This window comes from Lactuca serriola, chromosome 4, assembly GCF_051521515.1.
Source record: "Lactuca serriola cultivar US96UC23 chromosome 4, Lser_US96UC23_V15, whole genome shotgun sequence".
Lineage (NCBI taxonomy): Eukaryota > Viridiplantae > Streptophyta > Magnoliopsida > Asterales > Asteraceae > Lactuca > Lactuca serriola.
The window spans coordinates 171898408-171918715 of NC_136411.1; the positions used below are offsets into that span (position 1 = coordinate 171898408).

The 20308-nt window shown below is 35.4% G+C and overlaps 2 protein-coding genes across 5 annotated transcripts; both read left to right on the top strand.

Moving 5' to 3' along the window:
* Positions 1–4445: 4445 nt before the first annotated feature.
* LOC145102935 (DNA repair protein RadA-like protein) lies at positions 4446–8350 on the top strand. Its single transcript, XM_079040453.1, has 13 exons — positions 4446–5260; positions 5339–5453; positions 5548–5619; positions 5714–5797; positions 5904–6011; positions 6116–6178; positions 6273–6353; positions 6449–6514; positions 6604–6759; positions 7037–7114; positions 7422–7460; positions 7573–7655; positions 8029–8350. The coding sequence occupies exons 1-13, from the start codon at positions 4647–4649 to the stop codon at positions 8273–8275; spliced, it is 1806 nt and encodes a 601-aa protein (XP_078896579.1). The 5' UTR covers positions 4446–4646; the 3' UTR covers positions 8276–8350.
* Positions 8351–10672: 2322 nt separating this feature from the next.
* ABO5 (ABA Overly-Sensitive 5) lies at positions 10673–18446 on the top strand. Of its 4 annotated transcripts, XM_079040455.1 has the most exons (4): positions 10673–11487; positions 11667–12975; positions 14520–15216; positions 18115–18446. In XM_079040455.1, the coding sequence occupies exons 1-2, from the start codon at positions 10768–10770 to the stop codon at positions 12870–12872; spliced, it is 1926 nt and encodes a 641-aa protein (XP_078896581.1). In that variant the 5' UTR covers positions 10673–10767; the 3' UTR covers positions 12873–12975; positions 14520–15216; positions 18115–18446. The 4 variants fall into 4 exon arrangements, with proteins under 4 accessions (XP_078896581.1, XP_078896580.1, XP_078896584.1 ...); XM_079040454.1 differs by lacking the exon at positions 14520–15216; XM_079040458.1 differs by lacking the exon at positions 14520–15216 and having other exon boundaries at positions 18143–18446.
* Positions 18447–20308: the final 1862 nt, after the last annotated feature.

Here is a 20308-nt window from a genome sequence, read left to right on the forward strand (position 1 = left end):
TTGCTGTTTATAGCGATGCGTTAGGTGTTGGGTTGGGTTGTGTTTTGACCCAAAAGGAAAAGGCGATCGCATATGCATCTCGACAGTTGAAAGAGCATGAAAAGAACTACCCGACTCATGACTTGGAGTTGGCGGCAGTAGTTTTCACTCTAAAGATATGGAGGCATTACCTCTATGGCTTAAAGTGCAAACTATTCACTGATCATAAAAGTCTCCAATATCTCTTTAATGATAAAGAATTGAATATGAGGAAACGACGCTGGCTAGAATTACTCAAGGACTATGACTGTGAGATACTTTACCATCCCAGTAAAGCAAATGTTGTTGCCGATGCTCTCAGTCGGAAAGTCAATCTTGAAAGAAAAAGGCCAAGAGCGTTGAGAATTGAAGTTGTCTCGACAATTGTAGAAAGTATAAAGAAAGCTCAAGAGGAAGCTTCTGAGAAGAATGACTGAAAGGAGGAACGTTTGGGTAAAACGTTGGTGTTCGATATAAACAGTCATAGACTGAAGGTGTTCCAAAAACGGATTTGGATACCTAAGACAGGAGGAGTTAGAGATCTTCTGATGGAAGAAGCTCATAAGACCATGTACTCGATTCATCCGGGTAGCACTAAAATGTATAGGGACCTGAAACCCTACTACTGGTGACCGACGATGAAGCTTGATGTTGCAAAGTATGTGGTCGAGTGTGTGACTTGTGCGAGAGTAAAGACACAACATCAGAAACCGTACGGAAGTTTAGAACCATTGCCTATGCCTATGGGTAAGTGGGAAGAAATTGCTATGGATTTTGTCACTAAACTACTCGGAACGAAAAGTGGTCACGACATGATTTAGGTGGTCGTTGATCGATTCACTAAGAGTGCGCATTTCATAGTAGCCAATGAGAAATGGTCTATGGAAAAGCTTGCGAATTCTTACATGAAGAAAATTGTGAGGCTTCACGGTGTTCCATTAACGATTGTGTCAGATCGTGACAGCCGTTTCACCTCACAATTTTGGAAAAGTCTACAAGAGGAATTGGGTACCAAGTTGTGTTTAAGTACAGCTTACCATCCACAGACTGATGGTCAGAGCGAACGAACGATATAAACACTTGAAGATATGCTAAGAGCATGTACCCTGGAATTCCAAGGTAATTGGGATGAACATTTACCTTTGGTAGAATTTTCCTACAATAATAGTTTCCATTCGAGCATTAAGATGGCACCTTATCAAGCTTTGTACGGGCAGAAGTGTCGTACGCCGTCTTGTTGGCTTGAGGCTGGGGAAAAGCAGTTTATGGGACCAGAGATAGTCCATCAAACTGCTGAAAAGTTGAAGATAATTAGGGAAAGAATGTTAGCCGCTCAGGATCGTCAAAAGAGTTATGCTGACAACAAGCGAAGACCGGTGACTTTTGAAGTTGGAGATTCGGTTTTGCTTAAAGTCTCGCCGAGGAAGGGACTTATAAGATTTGGTAAAAGGGGAAAATTAAGTCCAAGGTTTATTGGACCGTTTAAAGTTCTTCAGAGGATTGGGAACCAAGTTTACAAGCTCGAACTACCAGAAGAACTGAATGGAATTCATAACACTTTCCATGTGTGTTATTCGAGGAAGTTCATGGGAGAAGTTCCCGACATGATTCCAATTTATGAATTGAGAATTGATGAAAACAAAAGGTTGATTGAAGAACCAGAGGCAATCGTTGACCGAAATACAAAGAAGTTACGACGCAAGATGGTCGAGTTAGTGCTTGTCCGATGGAAACACACGAATGGGCCAAACCTCACCTGGGAGACAGAGAGTAACATGATGAGTCGCTACCGGCATTTGTTCGTTGATGTCTGATTCCGGGGACAAAATCATTCTAAGGTAGAGAGAATAGCAACGTCTGTGTTTCTGGGCTTGTCATTAATAGCGATGTAATAGTCTAGGTTAACCTTTGTAACCCGTTTTGAAATAATATAAGTGTATTATTTGAGTATTATGTGTTTTGTGCTTAACTGTGTTACTTAATTGAATTAAGAATAAAAATAAGCGTCAAAATGAAATGTTAGATAAGCTCGATATCTATGGATAATGTTTTAGTAGTTGAAACGAGGTTTCCGAATATATAAAGAATGTCGAAATCCGAGTTATAACGAAGAAGTTATGATCTGTCGAAGTTTCGCGATAGAACCGGCAACGCTGAATGACGTAAAAAGTGAAATTTATGTTAGAGCGATATTTATCCTTAGCGACCTAAATGAAAGTCATAGAGTTCGTTAAACCGAGAGCGTGCAAAAAAAGATAGTCCAAATCTGACTTCGTATGAGGAAGTTATGATTTTCTGAAGTTTCAGCTTAGCAGCATGCAACCCAAATACTCGATTCGAGATCGAGTGATTGTTGGTCAAAATAATCTAAACGAGAATCGAATATCTCGTTTATAGCAGTGCATTGGTGAAAATACAGACGAAAACGGACGTTAGATTAAGAAGTTATGAATTTATAACAGAGTTTTTCTGTCCCGGCCTACTAAAAATAAATAATAAAAATAAATTCAAAATTAGCTGATGGAGTCTAAACGAAAGCTGTAGATCATAGTCTCACCTATGCGTGGATATAAAGAACGTCGAAAACGGAGCTCGTATGCGAAAGTTATGCAATTTTGAAGTTTGATTAATCGGGTTACGCTAAGCGTAATGGAGTACGCCCAGCGTACCCGGAACCGCCTCAGCTACGCATGCAGTGACGTTACTCGAGCCATACGCACGCCATGACGTCGAAGTACACCCAGCGTAACCAAGATTACGCCCAACGTAATCGAGGTTTCTAGCCCCTACAAAAGGAAGTCGTGGGCAACCGATTCTTTTGCCCAAATTCTCTTCTCTCTCTCTCTCTCTCGTTTTGCATTGTTTTGCGTACAACTTATACCCCGAAGCCCCGATATCATTTCCAAACCCCGAAGCAAGTCCCGAAGCCCCGAAGATCCTAAGAAGTGAGATTCCCGAGTCGAAGCTCTGCCCACGAGAAGCCCGGTTTTTGTGAAGATCTTCCAGATCTACCGAAGAATACTACTTCTACAAGTCGTAGTGTTGTCCGATCATTTTCTGATCAAGTGAGTGTGTAGTTACTTTCTTCTAACGCATAACTATGAAGTATTTTATATAAAATACGTATTATGTGTATATTTTGTTGTTATATGTGTGAACGTATATTCACCTTCTTCTATCTCATAAATATGACTTGTTTATTATGAAATACGTGTTATGTGTATGTGTCTCATCTGTTGTTTGGAATATGTATTGAATGAGAATGCTATACATGTTTTAAACTATGTATAAAAATATATATTTTTATTCTACTAATATGTTGGGTAGAAGATGGGTAGATAGTTGATGTGTGATAAACAGATGAGAGACATCGATGTTGTTGTTATTGATCTAGTTATTCAGCGGAGTATGGATAACGACCACAGACTCTTTCTAGACAGTCATGTGGAATGCTAGCAGGCTCATAACCTGTAGGCGTTGTGAACGATGTGTTCACCAGGGTACTCTATCCCCCCCATGGTTGCCTTTAGGACATTTGTTGCTGAGGAAACCCCTTGCAGTAATGTCCGTCCCAATGAAAATCGTAAATTAGGTTCCTTATAATAGATGTTGTTTTAGGGACGTGAAATGAGGATAACGAGAATGGATAATCGGGTTATTGTTGATTGTTGAAATTAAATATAATTATTTATTGCGGGTTGAAAACCCTATATGCTCACTAGGCTCCCAAGACTGACCCACTCAGTTTATTTGTATTATAGGAAGTGACGCGATGGCATAAAATGAATGAATCATCAAGTTGTTTTGCTTACAAGTTTGTATATGTATATATTTGTTGAATGACTTGTAATGTTATCGTTTATGCTTTATGGTCTGTATCGGAACATGACATCCCGTTTTTTTATTATGAAATGAAATTATATTTCTTTATGAAATGTTTTGATAAAAATCTATTTTATCATGTTTTGTTTCTGGGAACAAATTCCGCATCTTTTTTGGAGTGACTATTTTCACATGCAAACCACTTCAAAAGAACCATGAATCCAAAAAACTCAAGGTTTGAACTAAAACCCCAAAAATTTACATACAAATGGACCATTTTTGCAATTTTGTATAAAAACCTTCCGAAACACCACCTAAAAACTCATATGCTAATAAACACTTTTCCTAAAATCATTAAAAAAACTAACTCAAACACACGCTTTGGGGTGTTTGACTTAGCTTTTCACAACCCAAAAGTCTTTTTTGGAAAAGTTATAAAAAGTCAATTTCTTGACTTTTCCAAAAAGTTCATTTTCCTTGTATAAAAACTCCAAAAATAGCTTTTAAAACTAATTTTGTCAAACATCTTTTTTTCTTTTTCTTTCAAAAAAGACTTTTGGTTATAAAAAGCTATGCCAAACGCAGAAAATACGTTACAAAGTCAAAAAGTGTCATGATCCTTGATTTCGTCGGACACCCTTCGCAATGGCATCAACGCCCCCTAAATCCCGAAGACCCTCTTCTTCGTTCCATTTGCTAAAACCCTTCGCGCTCCTAAATTCACTCATCCCATAAACCCTGAAAATTTTCAAACACCCCCAATTTTCTCCACCTCAAACCCTAAACTTCTGTCCCCTGATCATACGATGATCGCTGAGATGCGAGCGTTTCAAATGCTTTACTCTCGTGTTCGCAGCGTCAATCTAATCTCCATCAAATACCCACAAATCCACAAACTTTACAGAACATTTCACTCCACCAACCACCGTTTCTTTAATGACTCATCAACTGCTGATGTCTCTACTATATACGATCCCATGACTGGAAGTCTTGTAACCAAGCGAGCACCAAAATCAAAACACAAGGAAGTTGAATCCAATAAAGACCCTTACAAACTGTCTAGTTCAGAGTACGCCGATGCTCTGAAAGACGACAGATCATACGGAAGCGTTGTGAAGGCGAATCATGGCAGTGGGTCGGGTTTTGGGGCTAACAAGAAGAAGAGTAAGAGCAAGAGTACTTGGGTTTGTTCCGACTGCGGATACACCGACGGGCAGTGGTGGGGTTATTGCCGCGAGTGTAACAATGTTGGTACAATGAAGGAGTTTACAGAAACTGATAATGGAGGAAAGACGAGTGGGTTTCAGGTGTCTGAAAAAATAGTACGATCGTGGTTGCCAAAAGGGTCAGGAGAAGCTCTTCCGATGAGGTTAACGGATGTTAACAGAGGGATCAACCATTTGAACTGGCGATTTCCTCTGTAAGTTTACTCACAATCGCGTTTCGTCTTCCAGGCTTTAGTTGTATGATTGTATCTATATGAGTTGTTTATATTCAGGCCTGGACTATTTGGGCACGAAGTTTCTAGGGTTCTTGGTGGTGGTCTAGTACCTGGTTCTTTGATTTTGATTGGTGGTGATCCAGGTGTCGGGAAGAGTACACTAATGTTACAGGTATTAAAAATCATAATCTTTACTTTATCTTGCTGTTAATGATTCCATCATCAAGAATATAACTCTGGTTTACTTGATACTGAAACATGTAAAGATAGCAGCCATTATAGCAGAAGGGAGAGAAATCGGTAAGCCAGCTCCTGTGCTTTACGTCTCTGGAGAAGAGGTAACAATCTGCTTTCAGTTTCGCCATTAATGTTGCTTCATTCATAAGTTATAACACTGTAAAAGTTATTCAATTAATGACTCTTTTAATTCAGAGTGTTGAGCAAATTGGAAACAGAGCAGATCGAATGGAAATCAACACAGAGGAATTGTTCTTGTATTCAAGTACAGACATTGAGGTGAATGTTCCAAAATATACATAACTTAATAAATCATGAACATGTGTTATTATAATTTATAAATATAAATGGTGTTTTACTTTTCTTTATGTGTGCCTTTTTAAAGGACATTTTGGGAAAAGCTCAAGCTCTCTCTCCACGTGCCCTAATCATAGATTCAATCCAAACTGTTCAGCTAATGGGAGTTACAGGTAGTGCAGGAGGTATCTACCAGGTAAACCTTTTTCCATTTCATTAACCTCAAAAAAACATCCATTTTGTTACAATGATGACGTGGCATTTGATTTCCAGACCTTGTATTAACCGAATGTTGTATAGGTTAAAGAATGTACAGCAGCCTTGTTGCGTTTTGCTAAAAAGACAGATATACCCGTATTCTTGGTGAGTATAAAGTATGAACTAAAAAAATGGTTATTAATCTTTTAGAAAAGTATATTCTGATGAATTATGGTAAATGTTTTTGGATTTGTGTCAGATTGGTCATGTAACAAAGTCAGGAGACATAGCTGGGCCCCGTGTTTTGGAACATATTGTTGATGCAGTTTTATATATGGAAGTTGGTACCTTTTTTAAAAAAAAAAAAATAATTCTTGGGTATTTAATTATTTAGTAATTATTTTTTATCTTATGCTATTTCATTATAATATCAAGGGGGAACAATATTCATCTCATCGTTTGCTTCGTGCATTCAAGAATCGTTTTGGATCAACTGATGAGGTATTATTCATCATGTAATTCTATTCCCTTTTTTTAAACTTTTTTTTTTTTGGAATTGAAAAACTGTTTTTTTTTTCTTCTTTTTTCAGCTGGGAGTGTTTGAAATGTCGCCATGTGGACTAAAAGCTGTCACGAATCCAAGTGAGATTTTCTTGAGTGAAGAACACTCGGATTCCGAGTTCTTAGCAGGTCTAGCAATTGCTGTAATTATGGATGGATCTCGCACATTTGTCATTGAAATCCAGGTGTGTTTAATGAGCTTAATAGGTTAACACTTAAATTTGATGAAAATTGTTTTTTTTTTTTTTTGGAATGTAATGGTGAAATGGTTATTTGGTCTAGAAAAGAAACAGATGTTATGTATACAACACTTTATTACCCATGTAGCCACTCTACCTATACATGACTTAAATAATATTTAAGAACTCCAGTGAAAAAAGTAATCTTTGGTTAAAAGTTCTCCAAAAAAAAAAAAACTTTTTGTGTTTATTTTTGGACAAGTAGTGAGAAAGTGGTTTTCAGGCTCTATGTGCAGCAGGGAACTCGCTTTCAAGGCAAGTGAATGGGGTTCAAGCAGGGAGAGCAGATATGATTATTTCTGTAAGTAATCATTAAATTTTGAGTAAATTACACTTTTGGTCCCTGGGTATAGCTGAATTTTGCAATTTTGGTCCGTGTCTGTGGTTCTTGTAATGTTTTTTGTTCCTTTCCATGTAAAATGACTATTTTTGGGACCAAAATTGCAAAAACCAGCTACACCCAAGGACCGGAAGTAGTCATTTGACTTGGTAAGGGACAAAAAACGTTACAAGAACCACAAACACGGACCAAAATTGCAAATTCAGCTATACCCAGGGACCAAAAGTGTAATTTATTCTTTACATATTTTTTCCCATATATCTTGTAGGTTCTTATGAAGCAAGCAGGTCTGAAGCTCCAATCAAATGTAAGTCCTATTTCCTTCAATAATAATTACTTTAAGAAAAACATTTTATTTTTTATTTTTATTTTATTTTTTATTTTTATTTATTTATTTTTTTTTGTGGATTGGTTTACAGGCAATCTTCTTAAATGTTGTTAGTGGGGCTACTTTAACAGAAACCGCTGGAGATTTAGCAGTTGCAGCAGCAATTTGTAGCAGGCAATATCTTTAAAATTAGAATAAATTACATTTTTGGTCCCCGAGTATAACTGTTTTTTGCAGTTTTGGTCCCAAAAAGTTCTCTTGTAATCTTGATCCTTATTTGAGGTTCTTTAATTTTTTGGTCTTTGTTCGAAGTAAAATGACTACTTTTAAGTATAAGTAATATATTCAATTTTGGCCCCTGTTCTTTACATCAGGTACCAAAACGTTACAAAACTTCAAACAAGGATCAAAATTGCAAGATAACATTTTAGGACCAAAATAGCAAAAATCAGCCATACTCAGGGACCAAAAATGTAACATGCTTTTAAAATTATGTGATTGAAGCTTACTATAAATTTATAAGATTGATATGTTTTATGATCTCCAGTTTTCTTGAGTTCCCAATTCCTAACAACGTGGCATTCATTGGAGAAATTGGACTTGGTGGTGAGCTTCGCATGGTGCCAAAAATGGAGAAGAGGGTGAGTACAGTGGCAAAATTGGGGTATAAAAAATGTGTGGTGCCAAAATTGGCAGAAAAATCTTTGGAAGGGTTAGATTTTGGAGAAATTGAGATTTTGGCGTGTAAAAATCTAAAAGAAGTTATTAACACTGTGTTTGTAGCAGATGGTTGAGGGCTTCAAATGTTGTGTGTTTGTACAGTGCTACTTCATTAAGAAAATTGTATATCATCTTTTGTTCATTAGTTATATTTTGTAGTCTTTTCTAGAAAATTAGTTGTTATCATAAAAATATAATCATATTAAGAAAATGTAAATTGTATATAGAAGTATTCACTAAAATTACTATACTTGGAAGTCAAGTGATGTACCATTTTCCAATAAAGCGAACGCTTTTCCCCCCTAAAATGGTGACCCTTAGCATGTTAAATTACTTTGTTACTAACATTTACCATTACTAATTGGCAAGCTTTTCAAAATTGTATAACTTTGAAACAAGAAACGGTGGGGATGCATTTTAGGAGAAAACATGTTTATGCTAGTTATGACCACTCAATGGAATAAGTTGTGTGGATGGATTTGCTATACTCTTATTTTTTTTTAACCAATATACGAATCATATGTTTAGTAGTGTCATGTTTATGAAAGGATACACATATAACATAAATGCAATGAATGGAAGAAAAATGTATCAATATATAACTTATACTACTCCTTTGCCTTATAATGAGATGAGAATACTTGGATGACACCACATCTTTAGCCTAAGGTTGTGCGGAGTGGCCTCAGTGGAACTTAACAAAAGCCGATGTGTTCAACTGGGCCACCAACTCGACATGCCAAGTTTGGTGGCCAAACTCAGTAACTTCTAGCCGATGAGAGATGAGAGAGTGTGTGAGGTAATTTCCATTTTAAAAAATGTATCCGTTTTTAACCTATTTTTTGATTTTTTTTTTCAATAAAATTCAAAATTTACCTTTCTTTTCGTCCTATATAAATACCACTCACTGCCATATTTTATACCAAACTACATTTTTCCATTTTTCACTCAAATAATCTTCATATTTGTAAAAAAAAAAATCCCCCCCCCCTTCTCCATTCCAACCCAAGAACTTCAAAAACTAGCAAAAAAAAAAAAAAAACACTCAAAACACAAAACCCAATCTCATCGGCATCACATACCTTCATCCAAAATCAAAATGATCGCCATATTTATTCACCTCCAAATTTCCACTATCTCGATGCATACTACCCATATCCTATCCAAACCAACCACAATTCCAAACTCAACCCTCTTCTAAACTTAATCTCAATGTCATCCTCAAATGCAATTCCAATATCAAGTCCACTCCCAACCGGAAAATGACTTCAATCTATTTGACCATATTCTTGACTCGCCAATCTCATTCCAATCTTGATCGTAAATCCAATTCCAATTCTAAACTCACTCACAACACGAAGTCGTACCCGAAGCGGATTCCGAGCTGGAAGCGATTCGACCTGAACCCAAGAAAAAAAGGAAAGACACCTCCCAAGCAATGGACAATGGAGGAAGAAACATCGTTGACTCGTGTGTGGGTAGATGTTTTAGAAGATTCGAGGGTCAGGAAAAACCAAGATTCGCCAACTTTTTACTAGGCGTTTTCTCACGGAAATAAATTGTAGAGACTATAGACACAAAGATCAAATTTACTCAAAGTGGAGGAACACAAACCAAGTTGTCATGGAGTTTAGTTCGATTATTTCGAGTGTGAAGCGGCAATGGAAAAGTAGTGTAAATGACGAAACAATCTTGCAAAAAGCTCTTGCATTTTACCGGATTCAGAAAGGGACAAATTTCAAATTTCTTCATGTTTAGAATGTGGTGAAGATGTCGAAAAAGTGGCAAGATGTCGAAAGTTCAGAAACATTCATAGGTGGTTCTTCTAAAAGAACCAAAACACGGAAATGAGCCTATTGATGTTCCAAGAGCCACTCTTCCCATGAGAAGAGACCAAACTAAGCGAAAAGGTAAAAGGATGACAAGTGGCTCACGAGACATCGATGATCTAACAACCCAAATGGACAACTTGAAGTCGACGTTGGAGCAATACTTGGTTGCCGCGAAAAAAAAACCGTGCCATGATAATTTCGACAAAAAAATACTAATAATTTTACCGTACGTGAAAAAAAATCAGCGTTAAAGACAAAAAAGTTGTAGCCTAAGGCTGTGTTTGGCGCGCCATAGCTAGCTTATTTTTCGAGCTTTTTTATGTTGTGTTTGGTAAACCAAAAAATAGCTTATAAGCTAACTTTTTGAAAACCTATTTGGACTAGCTTTTTAAGAGTTTTTTTAAAATTTTCCAAATACACTCTTAATTAGTTATAGAAACACATACATGTCCTTTTATGTGATTTTATATATTTCAGCTAGTTTTAATAAATGTTATTTTTTATCGGTTATTAGATAATTTTTTATTTAAAAGCTAACTTTTCAACAGCTTTTAAGTTACCAAACATAGTGTGAGAATCTATAAAATCAATTTCACAACCAAATAAAAAACCCTCTTAATATTACGTGTTTGAGCCTTTGAGGTACAAAACTTAGAACCCCAATGGGTTTGACTTTAGTGACTTTTTGACTCACAGCTCAGGGAAGTCGAAATAGTGCGCATTTGAAACCGACCATGAACAATGTCCGGCTCCTCCTCCGCCGTGGCTATGCCACCAAATACAGCGGCAGAGTCATCACCGAAATGGACAACGGCCGTTCATTCGCCGTCGAAGTCGAAGTCCCAAACATCCAACAACTTGACCCCAGAGGCTACCCTCTCCCTCGCCGTGACCTTGTCTGCAAGGTCGTCAACATTCTCCAGTCCCGGTCATCGGACCCCTTCATCGAACTTTCCGACTATCTGGAAACCCTAACCCTAACCATCACCCCTTCCGAAGCATCCGAAATCCTCAAATCGCTCCATTCATCATCTCTTGCACTCCAATTCTTTCGATTTTGCCCCTCTTCTATCCCTAAATTTCGTCACGATTGCTTCACCTACAACCGCATTCTCCTCATCCTCTCCAAGTCTTCCTCCCCTGACCGGTTAGACTCTGTCCGTCGTATTATCGACGAGATGGAGCGGTCGCGCGTGCATGGCAACATCTCCACCGTCAACCTTTTGATCGGAATATTCGGCGGCGGTGAAGATTTGGACAGGTGCTTACGGCTGGTTAAAAAATGGGAGCTCAGGATGAATCGCTATACATATAAATGCCTTCTGCAAGCTCATTTACGCTCTCGTGATTCAAACAAGGGCTTGGAAGTTTATCAAGAGATGAAACGGAAAGGATATCAACCGGATATCTTTGCCTACAATATGCTACTTGATGCTCTTGCCAAAGACGAAAAGGTCTAATTTATGACCATTTTTGTTGCATATTGAAGTTCTGAGTTTATTCTAGCTGTTTTTATAGAATTCATCATCTCAACACCCTTCTTAATCCAATTATGTCAGCTATCAAGTGTATTATCCTGTTTCACCTCTGGTTTGATGTAATCATGATAACCTGAAATGCAGCATCTTTTCAGGTTGATGAAGCGAACAAGGTTTTTGAAGACATGAAGAAGAAACACTGTGAGCCTGATGAATATACATACACAATTCTGATCAGAATGACTGGAAAACATGGGAAGCTTGATGATGCAATATCACTCTTTCAAGAAATGCTATCAAAGAACCTAGCTCCAAATCTAATTGCTTACAACACTACAATCCAGGTTCTTGCTACAAACCGATTGGTTGACAAAACTATATACCTCTTTTCAAAAATGGTAGAAAACAATTGCTGCCCAAATGAATTCACTTACAGTATCATCCTCAATGTCCTAGCTTCAGAAGGACAACTTGGTAGACTCGATGAAGTTGTGGAAATATCAAAGAAGTACATGAACAAGGGCATATATGCATACCTTGTACGTACACTTAGTAAATTAGGTCATGCTAGTGAAGCTCATCGCCTCTTTTGCTACATGTGGAGCTTCCATGATAAAGGAGATAGAGATGCTTACTTATCCATGTTAGAGAGTTTATGTAAAGAAGATAAAATGAATGAAGCTATAGACTTATTAAGTAAGATTCATGAAAAGGGGATAAGTTCAGATACTATTATGTACAACACTGTGTTCACTGCTCTTGGGAAATCAAAACAGGTATCTCATATTCTTGATTTATATAACAAGATGAAAGAAGAAGGGCCTCAACCAGATATATTCACTTACAATATATTGATTTCAAGCTTTGGGAGAGCTGGAAGAGTTGATGAGGCTGTTAAGATCTTTGATGAGCTGGAGAATAGTGACTGTAAGCCTGATATTGTATCATATAATTCTTTAATAAATTGCTTAGGGAAAAATGGTGATGTTGATGAAGCTTACATGAGGTGTAAAGAGATGGAAGAGAAGGGGTTGAATCCGGATGTTGTAACGTATAGTACATTGATCGAGTGTTTTGGGAAATCAGATAAAGTAGAAATGGCTTGTAGATTGTTTGATGAAATGCTTTCTGAAGGGTGTTGTCCTAATATTGTTACATATAACATATTGTTGGATTGCCTTGAGAGAAGTGGGAGAACTGCTGAAGCTGTTGACTTGTATGCAAAGCTTAAAGAACAAGGTTTGACTCCGGATTGGATTACGTATTCCATTCTTGAACGTTTACAAAGTGGTTCTCATAGGAGATTTAGAAGTAGGAGGCAAAATCCAATTACTGGATGGGTTGTTAGTCCTTTAAGGTGATAATTGGATTATGAAGATGAAGTCTGAATGCTGAAGTTTGGAATGTGGAAGTTGTTTTCTTCATTGGAAAAAGAATTCGGTTGGCTTCTCTTCGATATGCTTGGTAAGTTTCGTGTAACCTAATGGTTTACTGATTTAGTTAAGCTCCAAATAGTTATAAAAATATATGTTTTCCTCTCTTGCTTTTTATGCATAATTTTTTGATGATGGTTTTGCTTTTGCTGTTGGGTTAGTTGACAATGTGAACTTTGTAAAGAAAAGGCATGATAGAAACAAAAAAGCAATCGACTTTAGTTTAGAAAAAATGATTGGACAAGAGTAACATGATCTCAATGGCCTTATGAACTTACCTAGACATTGAAAATATGGGAGCTTGTTGTAGGATATATGCTATTATGAATTCATACTTAGGCCTTTTAGAGCATGTACTTTGGTCCGTTAATATAAGGATGATAGTAGATTGATATAATCGGGTTAGGATTCTTTTTCTTAATAGCCGAATGAAAGAAAATAATAGGATACGTGATAGTTCCTACTATTCGAGAAGCAGGTGGTCTTCGAAGGTTTCTAACTTAATTTCTACACGCGTAATCCTTAACCCTAATACCTTATAAATACTACATACTAACTTGCTTATCAAGGGACTTGGTTGACATTTGACAAATTATTACAATAGATAGACCATAGTCACATGGTTCGAGGTATGCTACGGCATGCGAACAAGTTTGTAATTTGCAATTCGCAATTCGCTAGGTCCTTGAAACTTGGTACGATGGGTGTAGGCTCATTTCGGTACGCTTTGTTACAATGTACCATATATTATGGTACGATGTACATGGTAGTATCAAAATAGATTAGATAACATAAATGTAAAACTCAAAAAGAATACTTCAATTCTTCAAAGTTTTTAGGTAACATCAAAAAACTGATTACTTCAATACTTGAAAGTTCAAACTCACAAAGATTACATAAACTTAAAACTTAAAAGACATATATGATGATAAAAATGATGAAATCATTAATGATGAAACTTAAAAAGACATGATTAAACTTAGAAACTTAGTCCACCTTTTGGTTTTTTCTTTGGTCATCATCATTATCTTCGTCCTCCTCCAGATCTTCCCATTCCATATCATCTAGCCTTGAATTTAAGCCTTCCAAGTTTATAGATTTGGGATCCATATACTTCTGTTTTGGTCCTTCTTTATAAGCTTTAGAAAACCTTAAACTCAGGCATGAACAAATACAAGTTTGTCGGCCCTTTTATAGTTGAACCAATTTCTTTTCATATTATGAATATAGGAATAAATGCTCCCATTTCTTTCGGCTGAAGAACTGCCTATAGGTTGTGACAATATTTGTATGCCATTTTAGCCAACTCCAGTAGGTTTACGCCATAAGTAGACCACAAATCAATTGCTTCCATTGTAACTGCATCCATTTGAGTTAGTGGTAACGAATAAAGACCATTTTTCATGTGAAATTTAACAAATTGTTCTCGCAACATCTGTTCCTGGTCTCTATTTTTAACAATGCGATTAAAAGCTTCCATGGCATTTTGTACAACTTTTTATCAAGGTTAGGTGTTTTTCTATGTATTCTACATGATGCTAACGTTTCAAGATATCATGTATTGTAAAATCGCAGAGTTAAAACAAATCCCAAACAACAATGTAATGGTATGGTCAGAGGCGAGCCTACACTATGCTCAAGGGTGTCCATGGACACCCCTTGTTCAGATTTTCCTTTTACAAATTGTATTCTATTTTTCAATTGGACACCCTTGTGATTATAAGAGTTCTTTTTACAAATTGTATTCTATTTTTCAATTGGACACCCTTGTGATTATAAGAGTTCTTTTTACAAATTGTATTCTATTTTTCAATTGGACACCCTTGTGATTATAAGAGTGACACCCGAATACCATATCTTGAAAGTCAACAAACAAAACTAATATTTTTTTATGGTTTTGATATTTATCATTTTGACACAATAAAAAAAATAAGGGAAAAGGGAAACTAATTAATATTAAGATGGTAAACAAAAATAAACAAATCTCTATCAGATAATAGAAGCTAGTTACCGATTTTGAATTTGTGATCTCATTAAATTATAATAATAACAAAGATCATAACTATTCAAGATAGGAACATAAAACCTAAAGAAAACAAGAAATGCATATTTTTGGTATTTGAAGCTTCTTGGGGAAAGCACCACACTACCGAGCATCTTACCCACAGACGACTCCACTCTTCTTCTTCACGCTCTGCCACTGTCCTCAGCGTCTCAGCCATCTCGCATCTTTTTTGCTTAGTTCGATAGTTGTTTGACTCTTGAGTAAGTTGTAAGTAGGGCTGTAAATGAACCAAACGAACACGAACAAGGTCTTGTTCATGTTCGTTCGTTTAAGTTAGCCGAACAACAAACGAACACGAACGGATAAACGAACAAGATTTTCTTGTTCATGTTCGTTCGTTTAACAAATTACTTTGTTCATGTTCGTTCATTTATGTTCGTGAACATGCTAAACGAACATAAACGAACAAAGATAAAAAAACACAATTGAACATATATGAACATAAACGAACATATAATATAGCAATATAATAAAAAATAATTGAATATAGATGAATATAAATAAACTTAAACGAACGAACATAAACGAACGTAAACGAACATCATAAACGAACGTTCACGAACATAAATGAATGAATGAGACCATTGTTCATGTTCGTTCATTTAACTAAACGAACGAGAATTTTTGTTCATGTTCGTTCATTTATTAAATAAACGAACATAAACGAATTCCCGCCGAACAGTTCACGAATGGTTCACCGAACTTCGCTAGTTGTAAGTACTTCTTTCTTCTTATCATGTGTTGTTGGTGGGTTTTTATTGCAGAAAATATATTCTGGGTTTATGGGGAAGGCACAAAGTAGGGTAACAAAAGTCTAGATGTACTAGAGAATAAAAGTAAATAAATAATGGCAGCAAGTTGTTTCTAGTATAACTTTATTATTATTATTTTTTTTTCATATTTGTTGTAATATCTTATATTTTATTAATTTATTTATTTTGTATTTATAATAGCTATATTTGTGATTTACGTTAAACAATCAATTAACTTAAATCTGATTATCTTTATTATTAATTTTTTATTTTACAAAATATGCATTAGATAAAATTAACAACAATTAACATATAAATTATATTTAAAATATGAAAAATTCATGGTAGAATATATTCTTTTAGCTATGTTGAATTTTTGACATGGTAACACAACAAACTTATAATTTACTTTTAAAATATAAAAATTTGTGGTAAGCAATTATTTATTTATTTATTTTGGTTATGTAAGAGTATTTAATATATTACTTAATATATTTCATTTAGATGCAATATTATTTGCAACACGGTCTTCATAACTACTTTTTTTTTACTCATATATTTTGTTACCTCTGTTAACTTGGACATGCCATATTTTCTATACTAGATTCGTTACTATCAACTTGACCCGAACCGATAACCAAACTTTTTCAAACATGTTAATTTAAATATCTCAATTAAGATGGACACCCTTGAGTTTGAATCCTGGATTCGCCACTGGGGTATGGTCATTTTCTCCCACCTTTTTAATACCAATCTGCTCTACAACCCTTATATACTTTCATTTATTAAATCTTTGATTTCCCCCAACATATTATCCATTTTGTCATATATTTCGCCTATTTTTGGGCCTTTAGCCCTTCATCATTGCAAAATATGACCAACAGAAAAGTAGGCTTCGTGATGCATATAGTATTTTCAACTTCGATCCAAATGTCGTCATCTCTGAAGTGTCGATAGCCTTTACAACTTGTCTACTGTGTTCATCGCCTTGTTTCTCCCTATCTCCCCATGAATTACAAGCAATTGTTGTAGATAGGGCTTCTCTATAAGTGATTAACCTCCTCAACAAAATATTGTGAGACGTAAATTGGGTTTTTGCAACCTTTAAAAGCTCTGACTTTGAATTGTCCCTAAAAATGGCTAAAGCTTGTACATGGTTTAAAAAACATTTGACAATCATTTTCCCTTTTTTTTGTGTCATTTGGCAAATAAACTCACTTGCAAAGTCTTTAAAAATCAAGTTCAATGTAATTACATAACACGGTGACCAAAAAATATGCTTGTATATCTTTTCGATTTTCTTTCCCCCAACTTTACAATTGGTGACATTGTTTGACACGACACGACACTACACTGAAAACATTACTTGGGTTGACAAAATCAATCGCTTCGCCTAGAAATTAAACAATTATGTGGCATATAGGAACATAAAACGTGGCTGTTTATGGCAAGACCATTGTTTAATGATTTACGTTTGATGTTTGATGTTTGTCCACCAATCAGGTATTATAGAAATACCGTGTGAATACCATGTATCTTTAAATGGTGTTAAGTCCTCAACATCTCTCACACATTCATCTAGTAGAACGGTTCTTGCTTACTCATTAGATATGCTTTATAACGTTGGGTGTCTTTCTTGTTGCATTTACCATTTCATGAAATTGCGAATTACGCAAAATTTTAAAAGGAATCCCGTTTGCACATAAAGCCCTCATATTTTAAAAATCAACCACAATTCTCTCAATTATGGCATCACAAAGCCTATTTTTCTGTTGGTCAAATTTGTGCGATGGTGAAGGTTCCAAAATAGGCAAAATATATGAGATAATGGATAATATGTTGGGAGAAATCAAAGATGTGATGAAAGAAAGTATATATGCATCATATTTTCCTCAAGCAGAGCAAATTGTATCGAAAAGGTGAGAGAAAATGACCATACCATTACATTGTCTGGGATTTGTGTTTACTCCACGATTTTATGACACATTATTTTGAAACGTTAGCATCGAGTAGAATACATAGAAAACCACCTAACCTTGATAAAGAAGTTGTACAAGGTGTCATGAAAGTTTTTAATTGCATTCCTTTAAATAGAGACGAAGAATGGATATTGTGAGAACAATTAGCTACGTTTCACATGAACAAGAGTCTTTATACATTACAATGGAAACAGTTGATTGGTGGTCTACTTATTGACCCGGAAACACCAAAGTTAGTTAAGTGGCAAAAAAATGTTGTCACAACATATAAATAGTTCTTTATAGAAATTGGAACACTTATTCTTTTATCCATAATGTGAAAAGAAACCGGCTAAACTGTAAAAGGGCCGACAAACTTGTTTTTGTTCATTCAGATATTCATCGTCTTCGTCTGAGTTGAAGGTTTCCTGATGCTTATAAAGGACCACACAAGAAGTGCGATATGTATCCCGAATCTACAAACTTGGAAGGCTCAACTTCAAGGCTAGAATATATGGAATTGGAAGATCTGGAGAAGGACGAAGATAATGATACGGGCCAACAAAAAAAAAGGGTGGACTTAGTTTCTATGTTCGATCATGTCTTTTTGAGTTTCATCATTTATGTCTTTTAAGTTTCAAGTTTATGTAATCTTTTTAAGTTTGAACTTTTATGTTTTGTTGTTACTGTAAGAACTTCGAAGAATTAAAGTAATATTGTTGTTACTCGTCTTGCACTATTGCCAAAAAGTTGCTCATATCAGTTGCTTTATTGGGTTAAGTGGAAACAATCCAATAGCTGTCTTTTAAATGCGTATAAACACACATTAAAATCTCTATGCAATTATATATAAATTAGAGGGTTATGGAACTCATCTAAGATTATATGATCACCAGGGAGGGATGAAAAAAATCCTTTATGATCTGTCATTTTTGTTTTCAACTCTTTTACGTAAATGGTCCCCAAATATATGATAATACAACAGAAAAGACAAAATGAGGGGTAAAATTGTCATTTTACTTGTGGCCAATAGATAGGGATCGATGGTAACAACAAAAAGAACTAAATGTGATTGATTTTGAAACGTGGGGACTATCAATACCAAAATGTTGAAAGTCTGATTGAAACTCAACATGCATCTTTTAATGCAGAAATACGATTGTCACATGGGTGCATCAACAAATTCTAAACAAATTCTTCTACACAAAATTCAGGAGATTCTATGGCTATTACAGATGAACATACACTCTTGTTGATTTAATTATTTTACTAGTATAATGTGCATACATGAGGATTTCACACACACACAAACACGAACACGAACACTATAGAGGTTCTCATCTTGTTTGTAATCCATGTACACAACATTATCCCATTTTTTTTTTTTTTTTTGGTTTCTTCCCTAGCATAAAACAATTTATGGATTAAATTTACCCCAATTTATGGAAACATTCACATATCTCAAGAAACAAAATCCCAAAACTCGAAATGGCATTTGAAAAGAATCGAAACAAAAAAGAGAAATAATGGTACTGCCAATGAGGATAAGGTGCTTATCGGGTTAGAAACCGACTGAGTTAGAAGTTCTGACTGAATTAAGTTTTGAAATTCTATTGACATGGATCATTTCTAATTTACTCTTGATTTATTGAAAAATTTTTATACTAAGTTATAGGAATGGTCCCTATGATATATTGGAAATTACAACTTTAGTCTAAATTTTCATTTCATTACATGGATAATCCTTGTGGTTTTATTTTATTGGGTTTTTGGTCCCGACCTAATGCGATCCGTGATTCGGTAAAATAGAAGGAAGAATCTAGATGATAAGATGATGAATTGAGCAATTGACATAAATCAGGTAAAGAGATGGAATGAATGTAATAGTAAATGCAGAAATGGGAAGAAAAATAATCAATGATGAAATAAACATGGACCACAATGAAACTAGGGACTCTCCCTCTTTTATTCTATTATTCCCCTTCCCTTTCCACCCATTACCCATCTAGCCTTCCTTGACTAAACATGCATTATACTTGGCTTACTCACGTTTTCATTTAGCATTTGCAAATCCTTATCACGACCCATATGAAATAAGCTTTCTTGCCATTTTTTAATATCATTTATCTTTTTACTAATTTATATAAATATTTTAATCACATTTTCCTGTTATAGTCCTTTCCCCATGATCATGATTTTAAGTTCAACACTGAGGGGGAGGGGAGGGGGAAGGCTTTGACAAAGATGGTCACGAGAATCGATTATGCCTGATTTTTTTTGAGCCAAGTAAGTTGCATGCTTAATAATGACAATGTATTTTTATATTCTTGGTTTTCGTCCTTGTGTACAAAAATGCTTTAGTACTTGTTAACATTTTGCTTTCAAGCTTATGAAAGTGTAAATTGATTACCGATTTGGGTCAGTTACCTCATTGGTATTTTTTTTTCGATCTATTTATTTCACACAATAATCCTGATTCCTACACGATGTATCAAATCAACAAGAGCAAACCTAAACACATCAATGCATCTTACAACTACAAACTACATTAACCGTATTGACGATTTTGGTTTATTATTAGACATTTTT